We start from the raw sequence: 16,343 nt of genomic DNA, 5'->3' as shown, positions 1-16,343 counted from the left end.
AATGTGCGTGTTATACCCCTGTGCGTATTATACGCCGATAAATACGGTATATATATATATATATATATATATATATATATATATATATATATATATATATATATATATATATATATATATATACACATACATACATACACACACACACACACATATCCTGTACATGCAAGCTCTATAAACTCAGGCTTTAAAGTAAAATGCAAAATACTATCAGACACTTACCCTCCTTTGTTGATGAGAACAAGCCTCTCAATTCCTTGGCTCTCCCGCAGCTTCTTAGCTGCCTCCAAATTTCCAGTGATGACTTCCTGGATGGTGCCAAGTACGGCCACAGTTGTATCCTCTGAAACTTTGTTTGACTGGGGAGAAGAACTGGGGAGACGAGCAACCAGACTGCTGAGAGCATGCTTACCTGCAAAGGTAAGAAATTTAATATGCATGTTTAACCTTATTCCTTATCCACTCCCCAATTAGCTTGTTCTGTCATGTTCTACCCACTCCAGTAACCAATCCCTACAAGAATCACAAGACAACTGCCTCACCAATCAGCTCCCTGTTCCGGTTGTCTCCACATAGATTTCGAAGAGCCCCACATACGGCACGTACAACACGCTCATTCTCATGGGTAAGGTGATCAGCAAGTGACGAAAGACCTTTCTCCAGACGGACAGCAGCACGAATACAACGGCCATACTGCGAAAGCCACACCACATAGTATGAGACACAATGCAAGCTCACTAACCACAACAAAATCAAATTATGCATCTCTGTAAAAATTACACACCATTAAAAAGGTTAAGAGTATTTGAGGCCACATTTACGTGTTTTTGTGCAGTATAATAAAGTGCAGTGAGGTGACTTGCCATTCAATTTCAATGGCACCCCAAGGGACATGCATGAACAAAAACACTTGAGCAGTGGAAACAAAACAATCTAGCAGGGGTTTTTGGCTTGTGGGTTGTCAGTGTTCCAAAAAGGCCGAAAAATGCAAGTGGGAATAGGAACTTAATGCTGATATCTTATTTCAGTATTTTTAGGACACCAAGCAGATTTGCAAATAGAACGACATACCTGTCAGTCAATGCCTTCAGTGCAATTACACAAAACTGATTATTTCTAGACTGCACTCATTAACCAAGTAGCCACCGGACCATGAAAAAGAGGAGTTTTCACTTACCTGTAATTTCATATCTTGGAGTACAGTGTAGAACACGGACTGAATATTCATAGACCCTCAGATGTAACCAAGCAATGAAGAAGGGTGAGCAACAACATATTGTAAAAAAGGAAAAATTCCCCGTGGGTTTTTTTTTTTTTAGCAGCAATTGTGCGTCAACAAAAATTTGTAAAAAATATATAGGTAAATTTTATTATCAAAAAACAATTTGAACAATACCAACACAGAAGTTAAAACATGAGCTCTGGGTATGTACAATGCGAGACTGGTAGATTAGAAAAGGGGGAACACAATGTTGACAATACCATAAGGGTTAGAAAAAAGTGAAATTATCTAATGTATCAGCCTACAATAATTAAATTGTGGTTATACTGTCCGATGTTTGGAAAACAGGCCCCAATGTATTTCGACCTATATGTTTACCGTCTTCCTCAGGGGGTTCTTCTATTTTTCTATAATTACATCAAAAAGACAGTTTTCAATGGTATAAAATATAATGTATAATGTATAATCATTTATGCATCTATCATGTTAAATGATTATGATTGTACATTATATTTTAGACCATTGAAAACTATCTTTTGATGTAATTATAGAAAAATAGAAGAACCCCCTGAGGAAGACCATAAACATATAGGTCGAAATGCATTGGGGCATGTTTTCCGAACATTGGACAGTAGAACCACAATTTAATTATTGTACGCGGATACATTAGATAATTTCACTTTTCTCTAACCCTTATGGTATTGTCAACATTGTGTTCCCCCTTTTCTAATCTACCAATCTCGCATTGTTCATACCCAGAGCTCATGTTTTAACTTCTGTGTTAGTATTGTTCAAATTGTTTTTTGAAAATAAAATTGCCTATATATTTTTACAAATTTTTGTTGACTCACAATTGCTGCTAAAAAATCCCACAGAGAATTTTTACTTTTTTACAATATTTTGTGCGGGGTGTGCAGCCTTTCAGACTCCGCATATGTGTCATACCATGCTAGGGTGAGCAACAACTAGCCAAACGATACTGTGCCAACAACCCATCTTCAGAATGCCACTGCATGAATCTTGTGGCTGAAAGCTGCATCCGCAGAAGATTAGATGTCCATCTGGCAGATCTTTGCAAGGGTATCAACAGATGTCCAGGTGGTGGCCCGGTGCCAGAAAACCCAGGAAACTCCCATGATCTGGTGGAATGGGTACAAAAAAGCGCAAGCGGATATTTATACTTCAGAATGTAAGTTCTAGTGGTTATATTTCTTATCCATTCAAGAGGTGAAAGCTTTTGAAGCAGGAGCTCCCTTGTGAAGTCCTAAACACAGGACAAAACGCAGAATCCGTTTTCCTGATCGAAGCTGTCATTAAGCGAAGCTGTAGACGCTATAGGCTCAGACTAGGTTCAGGCAATAAAGATTTTGTTTTGATGCTTTAGAGCAGGGCATAAGGAAGGGTAGGACTATGCCCTCACTGAGGAGGAACTTAGGACAAACAGTCTTGGGCATAAGACTATGCGGTCAATATAAAAGAGAAGTAACAGCTCGTTACAAGAGAGTACAGCCAGCTCAGAAACACATCTGACAGATGTGATGACAACCAAAAAGGACACTTTGCAAGAGAGGTCATCTACAAGAATTTAAAGGGTGATTTCTAAAGAGGCAGAGAGAACCAAGATAAAATCCAAAAAAGTACAGGGTGCTGTAAGGTGGGCTTTATGAGAGATCCAAAATGAATAAAAATGTTTTTTTTTTTTTTTTTTAACAAGGGAATGTGAAGCCAGAGGTCTTTCAAAAAGACAAGACCGGGCCAAAACCTGATCCTTTCAGAGTGGTGAAAGTCAAATTCTGCTCAAGGCTTAATTGCAGAAAGGCTAGGATGTGAGGCACAGATTTATCACTGGGATTTAAGTGCCTGTGTTCATACCAGGCAAAGAATGGATTTCCACATACAATAATAGATCTTTTTGGAAGTGGCTTTTAAGAATAAAAGACTCAGATGTTCCTCCATCTCATAAGACCTGGGCTTCAGCAGCCATGCCATTAAAGCTAGAGACTAAGAAGCCAGATGGAACAGGGAGCCCTGGGACAGCAGATCTGGGAGGGGAGAGGCCAGGGGTCATCTGCGAAAAGTCAGAGTATGCGTGTTTACCAGGTTCTTCTGGGCCATTTGGTGCAACAAGAATCACCCTTGTCCTCTCTAGCTCTATCTTCTTGAGTAGATGAGGCAAAATTCAAACTGGGAGGAATGCATAGATTAGCCTGAACTGAAACCAGGAAATTATTAGAGCAATCAAATTCAGCTCTAGGAGGATCCTTGGTCCTGGCCACAGAGTTAGTTTGTCATTCAATTGAGGTTAGGATGTTTAAATCTGGAGTCCCCCACTTTGTATTGGCCTGAACTCTGGGATATTTATGAGTAGCTTAGTTCCCATGGGTGACAATGTTCCCTAGACCACGAGGGAATGGAACACACCTCCTCTGCCTGAAAGACTGGCATTTGTTATTTTCCAGTGATAAAGGAAAAAACTCCACTACTGCTAAAACTGGGCTGGAGCTCCACAAAATTATGAAATTCTTGCTTGGCTGGGTAGCAGCATGGGTAATTCACAAGCAGGAATGTGTCTGTTCCTGATCGACAATTTGTGTTAGAGAGGTCTCCGATAAAATTGAGTGAATGGTACAGCCTTGAAGGAAGCCAACAACGCTCATGAGATTATGCTCCCGTGGCTTGCCTTTGATCTCAAAACATATTTTCTAGGAGGAAAGCCTGGTTTGGGATAGGTCCAAGAGCAGACCTAAATATTCCTGGCAAAGAAAAGGCTGGAAAGCAGATTTTAGGAAATGTAACCAAAGGCCTGGAGCACCTGAATTGTCCTGTGAACATTTGCAGATAGCTGTAATACAGAGGAGTCCATCAAGATAAGGACGTCTAGTTAAACTGTGACATGGATGCCCTGAGTTCTGAGAAGTGCAAAAAAAGGCACTCAAAGCAGAGAAGAGGCCGAAGGGCAGCGTGACAAGCCGGAAATGAATGTCTGTCCCTGAAAAGTGCAGAAAGAACCCACGAGGTAGATAAATGGGAATATGCAGCTAGGTATCTTGCATATCTACAGATGTCCAACCATGCGGATTTCATGCAAAATTTTTAAATTTTGTGAAAGTATTTGTTGAGAGATTCCAGAATAGAACAAATACCCCATTGGGCTTTGCTACTGTAAAAAGATTTGAGTAGAAGCCTTTAAACCCATCCTTTAAACCCATCCTGTAGATACTGCCATAACTACTTCCTGAGATAAGAGATGAGACTCAGAGCCACTCATAGCTGCTACAGATCATCTGTTACTAAGTAGCTATATAAAATCCATCATTCGCAACGGATGCTTCTAATTCTCCTGGGTATTGAGTTTCCCCAAGTTCCCAGTCTCAAACTGGGGGATAGGGAGAAGGCTTTTTATCTCCTTTTTACAAATTGTGTATATGCTATATGAGAAGTGGATATGGTATTGGTGGGAAACTTCCCGCAGACTATTCTACAATATACCATTATCATGCAATATAGTAGTTTGAATGCCCAGAGAGAATTTATCCGATTTATATTCAGTGGATATAAAAAAATCTACACACCCCTGTTAAAATGTCAGGTTTGTGATGTAAAAAAAAAAAATGAGACAAAGAAATAATTTCAGAACTTTTTCCACCTTTAATGTGACCCAAAAACTGTACAACTCAGCTGAAAAGAAACTGGAGAGTAAAAATAAAAAAAAACTAAGATAATGTGGTTGTATAACAGTGCACACTTTCTTGTAACTGGGGATGTAGTTGTGTACAGAATTAAGCAATCACATTCAAACTCACGTTAAATAGGAGTCAGCACACACCTGCCATCATTTAAAGTGCCTCTGATTAACCCCAGATAAAGCTGTTGTAGTAGGTCTTTCCTGACATTTTCATATTCTACATGGTTCGCAGAGAGCTGCCAAAGGGATCTCATCGTTAAAAAGTATCAATCACGAGAAGGGTACAGAAGAATTTCCAAGGTATTAGATATAACATGGAACACAGTAAAGACAGTCATCAAGTGGAAAAAATATGGCACAAGAGTGACATTACCAAGAACTGGACGTCCCTCCAAAATTGATGAAAAGGCAAGAGGAAAACTGGTCAGGGAGGCTGCCATGAGGCCTACAGCAACATTAAAGGAGCTGCAGAAATATCTGGCAAGTACTGGCTGTGTGGTACATGTGACAACAATCTCTATTCATATGTAGAGTGGCAAGACGGAAGGAAGCCTTTTACGAAGAAAAATATCCAAGCCTGGCTAAATTAAAAAAAAAAAAAAAAAAAGCACATTTGAAGTTTCCCAAAAGCATGTGGGAAAATGTGTTATGGTCTGATGAAACAAAGGTGGAACTTTTTGGCCATAATTCTAAAAGATACATTTGGTGCAAAAACAGCACTGCACGTCACCAAAGCAACACCATACACACAGTGAAGCATGGTGGTGGCAGCATCATGCTTTAGGGCTGTTTTTCTACAGCTGGAATAGGGGCCTATTCTGAACAGTTCCAAATATCAGTCAATATTGGCACAAAACCTTCAGGCTTCTGCTAGAAAGCTGAACATGAAGAGGAACTTCATCTTTCAGAATGACAGCGACCCAAAGCATACATCCAAAACAAAGGAATGGCTTCACAAGAAGATTAAAGTTTTGGAATGGCCCAGCCAGCGCCCAGACCTGAACCTGATTGAAAATCTGTGGGGTGAGCTGAAGAGGGCTGTGCACAGGAGATGCCCTCGTAATCTGACAGATTTGAGGTGTTTTTGCAAAGAAGAGTGGGCAAATATTGCCAAGTCAAGATGTGCCATGCTGATAGACTCATACCCAAATAGACTGAGTGCTGTAATAAAATCAAAAGGTGCTTCAACAAAGTATTAGTTTAAGGGTGTGCACACTTATACAACCATATTATTTTATTTTTACTTCCCTCCACCTAAAAGATTTCAGTTTGTTGTTCAACTGAGTTATAAAGTTTATAGGTCACAGAGGTGGAAAAAGTTCTGAAACTATGTATCTTTGTCTAATTTTAGAGAATTCTGCAACCTTGTGTTCGGTTACTCCAATATTTACTGCCCCTATATCTTTACTACTACGGATGGTGGTCAGTAGTGGTCCTAATGATAAAACAAACAAAAGAGGCGAGAGCGGGCATCCTTGTCTAGTTCCGTTGAACATTTCAAAGGGAGGTCTGGTCTGTATGTGTCCAGTCAGGCATCAGCTCTTTTATTCTTGTAGCCAAGATCTTTACGTATAGTTTTGTATCGCTATTTAATAGCGCGATTGGTCTATAACTAGAACACAAAGTTGCGTCTTTTTCCTCCAAGTATTACCGTAATGTGTGCTTATAGTGATTCCCATCCCTTCTCCATTCCCCAATGCGTTCATATAGGCTTCTAATTTTGATACCAGCTGTTCTTTAAATCTTTTATAGTATAAAATTGTGAATCCATCGGGGCCTGGACTTTTCCCATTTCCTGTATTTTTTATCGCTGATCTAATTTCTCTTTGGGTTATAGGGTCTTCAAGGGCAGATAATTTTTCTATTGAAACCTTTGCTAGTTTTGCTTCTCTCAGGTGTTTTTTTGTTTCCTCTAACTGTTCTTCCGGAGTCCCCCATGTCTTACAGAGTAAAGAGCACTATAGAAGCTGTGAAATGTCCTGGCGATTTCTGATGTTTTATATACTTCTCCTTTCTCATTTTTTCTATATAGTTTTTACATTTTTTACTTTTAAGTATTCTTGCTAGGTATTTTCCTGGCTTATTCCCCCCCCCCATTTATATCTACCCTTGGCCACTCTGTTCAACGCTTGTCTTGTCTCTTGCTCCCCAAGGTCTTTCAGATTCTCTCTTTTAATACTAGGGCGTGTTGTATCTCCCTAGCTGGTTTCTTTTTATGCATCTGTTCCAAGTCATATTTTTCTTTCACTAATTTTTGGAGGTTGTTGGACCTTTCCTTTTTTCTTCTGGCACCTATAGATATTAGGATTCCTCTGATATATGCCTTGTGTGCTTCCCATTTCATGGCCTGATGCATCCGGAGTATTGTTTAAATGAAAATATTGATTTATTTCTTCTATTTTACCTTCTACTTCTTTGTCCCAAATTAAATCCTCTTTTAATCCCCAGGCACTCATCTTTTCATGAGTCTCTGGAAACCTCAACATCATTATTACTGGAGCATGGTCTAATATAGTCCTTATTCCTATTGATGTCTTTATTACCAATTCTAACAGTATATGTTCTACCATAAAATAGTCTATTCCAGAGTACGTCCTGTGCACCAGGGAGTAAAAGGAGTAATCATTTGTCCTAGGATGCGGATTTCTCCAAACATCTACCAGTTGACATTGAGAGTTTCTTTTTTAGCTTCCTTTATTACTTCCAATTCCCAGAGCACTTGACGTACTGTCTACCTGGGGGTCCATGCCAATGTTAAAGTCTCCGGCAAGGATTATTTTACCCTTCTTAAACTCCATTAATTTTCCCAATATCTCTATCAGATATCTAGTTGGATTTTTATTAGGACAGTATATGTTCGCCAGTGTACATTCCATTCCCTGCAGAATTCCTTTCAAGAATATAAATCGTCCATCCCTATCTACCAACCTTTCTTCCAACTGAAATCTTACGTCTTTTGCTAATCCTATTGCGAATCCCTTTGCTCGCTTGATTGGGGAATCACTGTAGTACCAAACTGGGTATTTTTGAGAATATAGTTTTATATTTGTATCCTGGGTTAAATATGTTTCCTGTAAGAAGATTATGTATGCGGAATATCGTTTACATTCCCCCAACATTTTGTCTTTTTTCAGGGCTATTAACCCTCGTGTTTTTTCACCTTAATGCATCCTATGCATTAAGGTGAAAAAATACCTGGCAGTCACCGCCCCCCCACCCCAGCCCCCCGTTTCACCTGAGCTCCTTCATCTCCTCAGTGGGGACGCACTGCCCCCCTCTCCACGGGGTCCCGGCTCTTGATTGGGACTCTTTCCCTTCTGTTCTGGGGGGATGCTCTATCTGGACCTCACTAGACCCACCCCTTCTATCTCTGAAGGTGCGGATCTATGCCCCCACCAGGAGTCCAGGTCTTCCTCCTTTGTTTCATGTTTCTTCCTTCCTCGGTTCCCTCCCCCCCACTATCCCCTCAGTTTATTTTTTTCCTAGAGATAAGTTGACATTGATCTTCTTCCTGGATATTTTTTCTCTCACTCCTACTTCCTGTTCATTCTGGCATTTCCAGTATAGGGATTTTCAGTCTTTTACAGAAATCTTGTAGTTCATCTGGGTATCTCAGTCTCCCCGTACGGCCTCCTTTCTGACCTATCAGACAAGCGGGGAAGCCCCAATTATACTATAGACAAAGATACGTAATCTTCAGGGTTCAATGCTTGGTGCTCAATGTAAGATGGCCACTACTCAAGTGCTATGGGAATGGTTATCCCCGTTTTTGCATGCTGCACATAAGACATATAAGGCTAAGGTAAGGGGGACCCATAAGAAAAGTAATAATAAATGATGGGCAAGAGGACCTTAACCTCTATATATTACTTCCAACTAATCCATGCTTAATAGCGGGGGGTGTCACTCTCAAAGATACTCTGTGTACCCACACAAGGTGGGTTCAACTGGCTCCCTGATGATCTGGCACTTCAGGGCTCTGCCTCTAACTGTCTCCAGCTCCCGTTGCTGCCCTGGGACTCTGGCTGGGACCCCCTCTCTCACTCTGGATGTCCGAATGGCCGAGTTGGTGCCTCCTCCTCACTCCCGAGCAGTGCAGGGTCCTCCCGCGTGTCACCTAGTGTCCCCGAGCTTCATGTGTATTCACCAGCCTCTAGGTATTCACCAGCCTCTACCGGCTATCAGGTCACCTGGGACCAGGTGACAGATGCACTCTGTAGGAGTCGGAAGTGCACCGCTAAGGTAGTGGACCCTAGGACTGACTGCTGCGGATTGAACCCTGGAAGGTTCAGGAAGCAGGTCTACAGGATAACTAACATGGATCCCAGTGGGAGCTAGAGCATAGATTCCCCAGGGCGCAGAGTAAGAGCCAGCGGGTGTTCACTAGAGCCTCTAGTGGTGAGGATGGACTGCGCTGCAGTCTGGCTCCAGGTCTCGGCCCCCAGGGTCTCGCAGCTCACGCTCACCGTAGACTACAGGAGAAGAGGAAGGAGGCAGCAGGCTGGAACGACAGGGAAGTAAGGGACAAGCCAAGGTCGGGGCCACAAGCAGACAAGGACAACAGAGTTCACGCACAGGGTGCAGGGCACAGGGTCACAGGCAAACACGGATGGTCGGGGACACGCCAAAGGTCAGGGTCACGAGCAGACAGGAATAGTTAAGAACAGGCCAAAGTTGGTAACTGGAATCAGACGTAGGAAACACAGCAAGTACACACGGAGGCTAACACACAATGGTTGATCAGCACTGTTGGCTTGCGGTGCACAGGTTAATATAGGGTTCCCTGATAGGGCCTGGGGTGGGGCCATGCTTAGAGGAGAGGTTATAAAACCAGTCAGGTGAGAGGCAGCTGGTCTTTAGAGATGAACACATGGAGACAGGTAAGCTGACAGAGAAACTATTGCATAACCATGACATCGGCGTCAGCGGTCACGGCTCGGGAATTTCCACTCAGCCCCGGTGCACAGGTCTCTGGAATCGCTTTCCAACCAGCTTAACAGGACAGGAATCAGCCTAAGGTAAGGGGGGTGGGAGGGAACCGCCAGTCAGCCGAGGGGTCCGACGCAAACAACAGGGTGGCTCTTGTTCTTGGACATCACATGACGGCGTCCCAGAACAGCCACGCCGTACCCAATCTCTGTAAAGAGCCGCGTCCTCGGCTCTTTAACTATGTGGTTGGCTGTGTCCAATCACAATCGGTCACATGCAAACACAGAGATGCCCGTAATCGTCGCTCCTCATCTCTCACTGACAGTGTGTGTGGCGAGGCGAGCCAATCAGCGGCATCTCCTGGCAGGAGACAACAAAACATGTAATCAGGGCACTGATCATCAGTGCCCTGATTACATTATAGTGCCACAAGTGTCACCAATCAGTGCCCATTAGTGATGCCAGTCAGTGCTGGCTATCAGTGTCGACCATCAATGCCCAATTGTCAAAGTGAGACAGCGCTAAAAACTGAAACTTAGCCTGGGCAGGAAGGGGTAAAAATGCCCAGTAGGCAAGTGGTTAAATAAAGTCCAAATCTCGCAATGTATACGTAATGCAATGTTTTCTTTGTTTTGTGCTTCTCCACCTGCCACATCATCTGCTCACCTTTATAAAATTGACCCATAAGAATAATGAAATGCTATCCTTATGCATATATATTTAACCACTTCCCTCCCGCCCAAGGGTGTCATATGACGTCCTGGACTTTCAGTGGGAATATCTGAATGATGCCTGCAGCTACAGGCATCATTCAGATATCCTTGTTTTCAGCCGGCGATTCTGTGCACCATAAGAAGGATCATAGCGGCAGTTCTGTCGCCTGTAAGAACGATCAAGCGACGGAAGGGGACATCCCCCACCTCCCGTCGCCATCCGGTGCTTCTCCGGGCTCTCCCGTGCCATCAGGGACACGGAGAAAGGATCGGATGACGAGCATAGAGATGAACGCTGACCAGATGGTCACCGGTCATCTCTATGACCGTCGGAGGCCCGGGCGTGACGTTAGGTCGTCACGTCCGGGCTGCGGATGTAAACAAAGCCGCGATCGCGGCTGGTAAGCACGAGAGCGTGAATTTTTTTTTTACGATCTCATGCTTTCCAGCCTGGAGGAGAGATGTGGGGTCTTATTGACCCAGCATCCCTCCATGAAGAGGACCTGTCACGAATGATTCCTATTACAAGGGATGTTTACATTCCTTGTAACAGGAATAAAAGTGATTAAAAAAAAATGTTGTAAAAGTAAAAAAAATAAAATAAAAATAATTAAAAAATTAATTTAAAACGCCCCTGTCCCTAGTAGCTCGCGCTCAGAAGCGAACGCACGCGTTAGTCCCGCCTACATATGTAAACGCCGTTCAAACTACACATGAGGTATAGCCGCGTGCGTTTGAGCGTGAGCAACAATTCCAGCTCTAGAACTCCTCTATAACTCTAAACATGTAACCTGTAAAAAATTTTAAATTGTCGCCTATGGAGATTTTTAAGTACTGAAGTTTGGCGTCATTCCATGAGTGTGTGCAATTTTAAAGCGAGACATGTTAGGTATCCATTTACTCGGCGTAACATCATCCTTCACATTATACAAGAAAATTGGGCTAACTTTACAGTCTTGTTATTTTTTAAATCATGAAACTGTTTTTTCTCCCCCCCCCCCAAAAAAAAAATGCGTTTGAAAAATTGTTGCGCAAATACCGTGCAAGATAAAAAATTGCAATGACCGCCATTTTATTCCCTAGGGTGTCTGCTAAAAAAAATATATAATGTTTGGGGGTTCAGAGTAATTTTCTAGCAAAAAAATTATGATTTTTACATGTAGGAGAGGAGTGCCAGAATAGGCCCGGTATTGAAGTAGTTAAAAAAGAAAAAACTACAAGAAAAGCACTCAATGCAAGTGCACTTAAAACCAATGTGCAGAGAAAATCGCTTAAAAAAAGAATCGCCTGTGTAGAAAAAGTATAATTCATTCACTTTCCTGGTATTGTGAAGGCCATCACTGACTCCTCCCCAATGCATTTTTGTCACAGATCGTGTGACTTCCTTAAGGGGAATAACTGAAGACAACAGTCTTCAGATGGAAAAATAAAACAAATATCCCATTTAACGCTTTTGCTGCCATTTTTTCCTAGAAATTTTTTCCTAAAATCATTTTAGGCCTGAAGATACACTATATTACCAAAAGTATTGGAATGCCTGCCTTTACTCACATGAAATTTAATAACATCCCAGTATTAAGCCTGATTCACACCTATTCATTTTTAGTGCTTTTTGCAGATTTGCACTACAGTAAATTTAACACGGTTTCCTATGGAACACTTTCTGTAGTGCAAAATGCAAAAAGCACTAAAAATGCATAGGTGTGAATCAGGCCTTAGTCCATAGGGTTCAATATTGAGTTGGCCTGCCCTTTGCAGATATAAAAGTTTCAAATCATCTGGCAAGGCTGTCCACAAGGTTTAGGAGTGTCTATAGGATTGTTTGTCAATTCTTCCAGAAGCGCATTTGTGAGTTCAGGCACTCATGTGGACGAGCACAAACAAGGTCCATAAAAAAAATGGATGAGCGAGTTTGGGGTAGTGGAACTTGACTGGCCTGCACAGAGTCCTAACCTCAACCCGATAGAACACTTTTGGGATGAATTCGTGCGGAGACTGCGAGCCAGGCCTTCTTGTCCGACATCAGTGCCTGACCTCACAAATGCGCTTCTGGAAGAATGATCAAACATTCCCATAGACACACTCCTAAACCTTGTGGACAGCCTTCCCAAATAAGTTGAAGATGTTCTAGCTGCAAAAAGGGTGGGCCAACTCAATATTGAACCCTACGGACTAAGACTGGGATACCATTAAAGTTAATGAAAAGGCAAGCGTACCAATACTTTTGTTAATATAGTGTACGATAGTTGCACAATATTACCAAAACTTCAGTAAAAATGACACTAAAGTTAATTTTAGAACACACAAATGCAATAAACTACCCAATGTTTTTATAAAAAAAATAAAAAAATAAATAAAAACATGGAGGTTGCACCAAGTAAACCGATACCAAACATGTCAAACCTTAACTGCTTTCCGACCAGCTGCAGTTGTACTTTGGCGGGTTGGCACAGCGGTGTGAATCACCTTTATTGTATGTGGACCGCTTTAAGAAGCTATAGGGGGGCACGTCCGCGGCAAGACGCCGGAGCCGATGTGCGTGGCCGGGGCCCACGATGTCTGCTAGCCACCCACGATCGCTCCTCAGAGAGCCAAAGTGGGGATCTGTGTGTGTATGTAAACAGACAGATCCTCGTTCTGACAGGGGAGTAGAGAGATCTGCTGTTCCTAGTGATCAGAAACAGCGATCTCTCTACTCCTCCAGTCAGTACACTGTCCCCAGTTAGAAACACCTCCCTAGGGAACACTTAACCCCTTGATTGCCTCCTAGTGTTAACCCCTTCCCTGCCAGTGACATTTATACAGTAATCAGTGGCTATTTTTAGCTCCGATTGCTGTATAAATGTCAATGGTCCCAAAAAAAGTGTCAAAAGTGTCCAATCCGTCAGCCACAATGTTGTAGTCCTGCTAAAAATTGCAGATCGTCGCCATTACTAGTAAAACATAAAAATGCCATAAACCTATCCCCTATTTTGTAGATGCTATAACTTTTGTGCAAAGCAATCAATATACACTTATTGCGATATTTTTTACCAAAAATATGTGGAAGAATACTTATTGGCCTAAACTGATGAAAAAATTTAACAGGAAGATTTTGGGTTGCAAGATCAAAAAGGACACGACATGCCAATTTTTTATGAGAAATACATGAAAAAAAAGGAAAACTGTGGGACTTTAAAGACTTTTAAAGGTGTCAAAGAGAAAAATGTAGTATTTTTTAATTATAAAAACACTTCCATAAAAAAATCCCTTGTTACATATCAAATTCATTTCATATACAGACACTACTGCTCTACATGTTTCGCTTCGAGTGAGCTTCTTCAGGAGATTTTAGACTGCTGTATGAAATGATTACTAAAGAAAGTAAAACAACAAAGATGGGATTAATTACTACAAAATTACAATTAGTTACACTTGTGTATATATTGAATATATCGTTAAAAAGGAATTTTACAATCAAATATTGTTGAAGCATAGAAAGACCTACCGAGCACTCTAGAATTTATTTTACATAATATGATTCCTAGGCGTTCAATTTCTGAGTATTTCCAGCAGACAACTCCATGTAAAGGTCATAGTAACCACAGGGAGGCGATGTAGACAAAACTGACTGAAACCTGAGAAGGAAACATATGTATGTGTATATATATATATATATATATATATATATATATATATATATATATATATATATATATATATATATATATATATATATATATATATATATATATATATATATATATATATATCTATATCTCGCTCTATCTATAGAGATATATCTCTCTCTCTCTCTAAAATCAGGGGAAAATCGTGGGTGCGTGTTATACGCCGATCCCCGCTAATTGTGATCTATCGGCGGCAATCGCCGCCGACATTCACATAGCGTGTAGTTTTAAATATGGCGCCATGGAGTTCGGAGGGACTCGGTGGAGCTGAACGAGCGCCGCCGAAATCACAGTGACTGAGCGGAGCCGAGATGCACACAGTCGAGTGTTCTTGGCTCTTCCTGGCGCCGCTCACAGTCACGCCCAGTCCCGCCATTGGACCTGTGTTATGTCCATCATAGAGCGGGACTGTGAGCGGCGCCGGAAAGAGCCGAGTACATTCGACTATGTGTATCTCGGCGGCGTTCGTTCAGCTCCGCCGAGTCCCTCCGAACTCCACGGCGCCATATTTAAAACTACATGCTATGTGTATGTCGGCGGCGATCTGTCCAAGCATGGACACTGGGGGCAAGGCTGCACTGACCATTGGGGCAAGGCTGCACTGACAAGACTGCACTGGGGCAAAGCTGCACTGACACTAACAAGGCTACAGATGGACACGATAAGGCTGCATTGATGGGCATTTTAATGTAAGTTTTTTTTTTCCTTAAACTTCCCTCCTAAAAGTTTTTTCCTTAAAATTCTCTCCTAAACTTGGGGTGCGTGTTATACGCCGATAAATCCGGTATATCTATATAATATATATATATATATATATATATATATATATATATAGATCTATCTATATATATAGATAGATCTATCTATATATATATATATATATATATAGATATATATATCTATATATATATATATATATATATCTATATATATATATAGATATATATATATATATATATATATATATATAGATCTATATATAGAGAAGGTATACCGGGACATATCCCCTTTGCCCACATGTATTTTTGTACATCTATATAAAACTCTATAGTTAAACCCAGATTATCCCAAAAATGAGATAAAGGTAATGGTAAAACGTTATCTGGATTAATGTCGGTAGGATCAAAAAGGAAAGGAAATATATCATTCAGGCTGAGTCTTTTGGCCTGAGAGGAAGTAAAAATTGGCCAGGTATAAATCTGGGGGAGCAGGATCCAAGTCTGTTTGAATATCACATGATCAGATGCGGAGAGAGAGGAGAGATGGACACTCTCTCTCTCGTGCGGACCCTCTGACAGATGGCGGCAAATGCCGCGTTCATAACCCCCCGTTCAGGAAGAGTCTGACATCACTTCTGCAAAGCGGACGTCAAAAAGGTTGCTAGTGCGCACGCGCAGTTCAAGATGCGGGAAATATGCATCGCGCATGCGCAATCACCGGATCCGCCATCTTGGACATGGGCTGCCAGCACATCGCAAACACTACTGGATATGGGGACGCAGAGCAGCAATTGTAACAACTTGCGCAGGGGGGGTTATGAACGCGGTGTTTGCTGCCATCATCTGTCAGAGGGTCCGCACGAGAGAGAGAGTGTTCATCTCTTCTCTCCCTCCGCATCTGTTACTTCCTTTACTGATGGGTAAGCTGAACATGCTGTCCGATTGCTGTTCACTCGCTTTCTATGAATTTATTTAATTCATGGCAAACTCTTCTTTTATGCACAAACCCTCATTTTCTTTAAAAAAATACCATTGTTTATTGGCTTTTTTCTTTGTTTTTTTTTTTAGGCAAGCATTCCTTAATGTATCTTCCATTTAGGGGGACCAAACACTGAGTTTTTTTTTTTGGTGGAGTGATATTCAAACAGACTTGGATCCTGCTTCCCCAGATTTACACCTGGCAAATTTTTCCTTCCTCTCAGGCCAAAACACTCAGCCTGAATATTTTTCCTTTCCTTTTTGATCCTACCAACATTAATCCAGGTAATGTTTTACAATTACCTTTATCTCCTTTCTGGGATAATCTGGGTTTAACTATTGTTATATAGATGTACAAAAATACATGTGGGCAAAGGGGATATGTCCCGGTATACCTTCCATATATATATTATATTTAGACATCTGTTT

At 41.5% G+C, this 16,343-nt stretch overlaps 1 protein-coding gene across 5 annotated transcripts in view; it reads right to left on the bottom strand.

The window, feature by feature from the left end:
- The window catches only part of LOC141106305 (catenin delta-1-like), a 403,119-nt gene that overhangs the window by 107,148 nt on the left and 279,628 nt on the right, over positions 1-16,343 (bottom strand). For all 5 annotated transcript variants that reach the window (XM_073596969.1, XM_073596970.1, XM_073596971.1 and 2 more), the window contains 2 exons: positions 543-693; positions 223-412 (listed from right to left, as the gene is read on the bottom strand). In XM_073596969.1, coding sequence (XP_073453070.1) covers positions 223-412; positions 543-693 — 341 coding nt within the window. The remainder of the gene's footprint in view (positions 1-222; positions 413-542; positions 694-16,343) is intronic.

Source organism: Aquarana catesbeiana, linkage group LG08 (genome assembly GCF_042186555.1).
Source record: "Aquarana catesbeiana isolate 2022-GZ linkage group LG08, ASM4218655v1, whole genome shotgun sequence".
NCBI classification, from domain to species: Eukaryota; Metazoa; Chordata; class Amphibia; order Anura; family Ranidae; genus Aquarana; species Aquarana catesbeiana.
The sequence above is the reverse complement of the archived record's forward strand: the minus strand, read 5'-3'. Positions and strand labels throughout refer to the sequence as shown.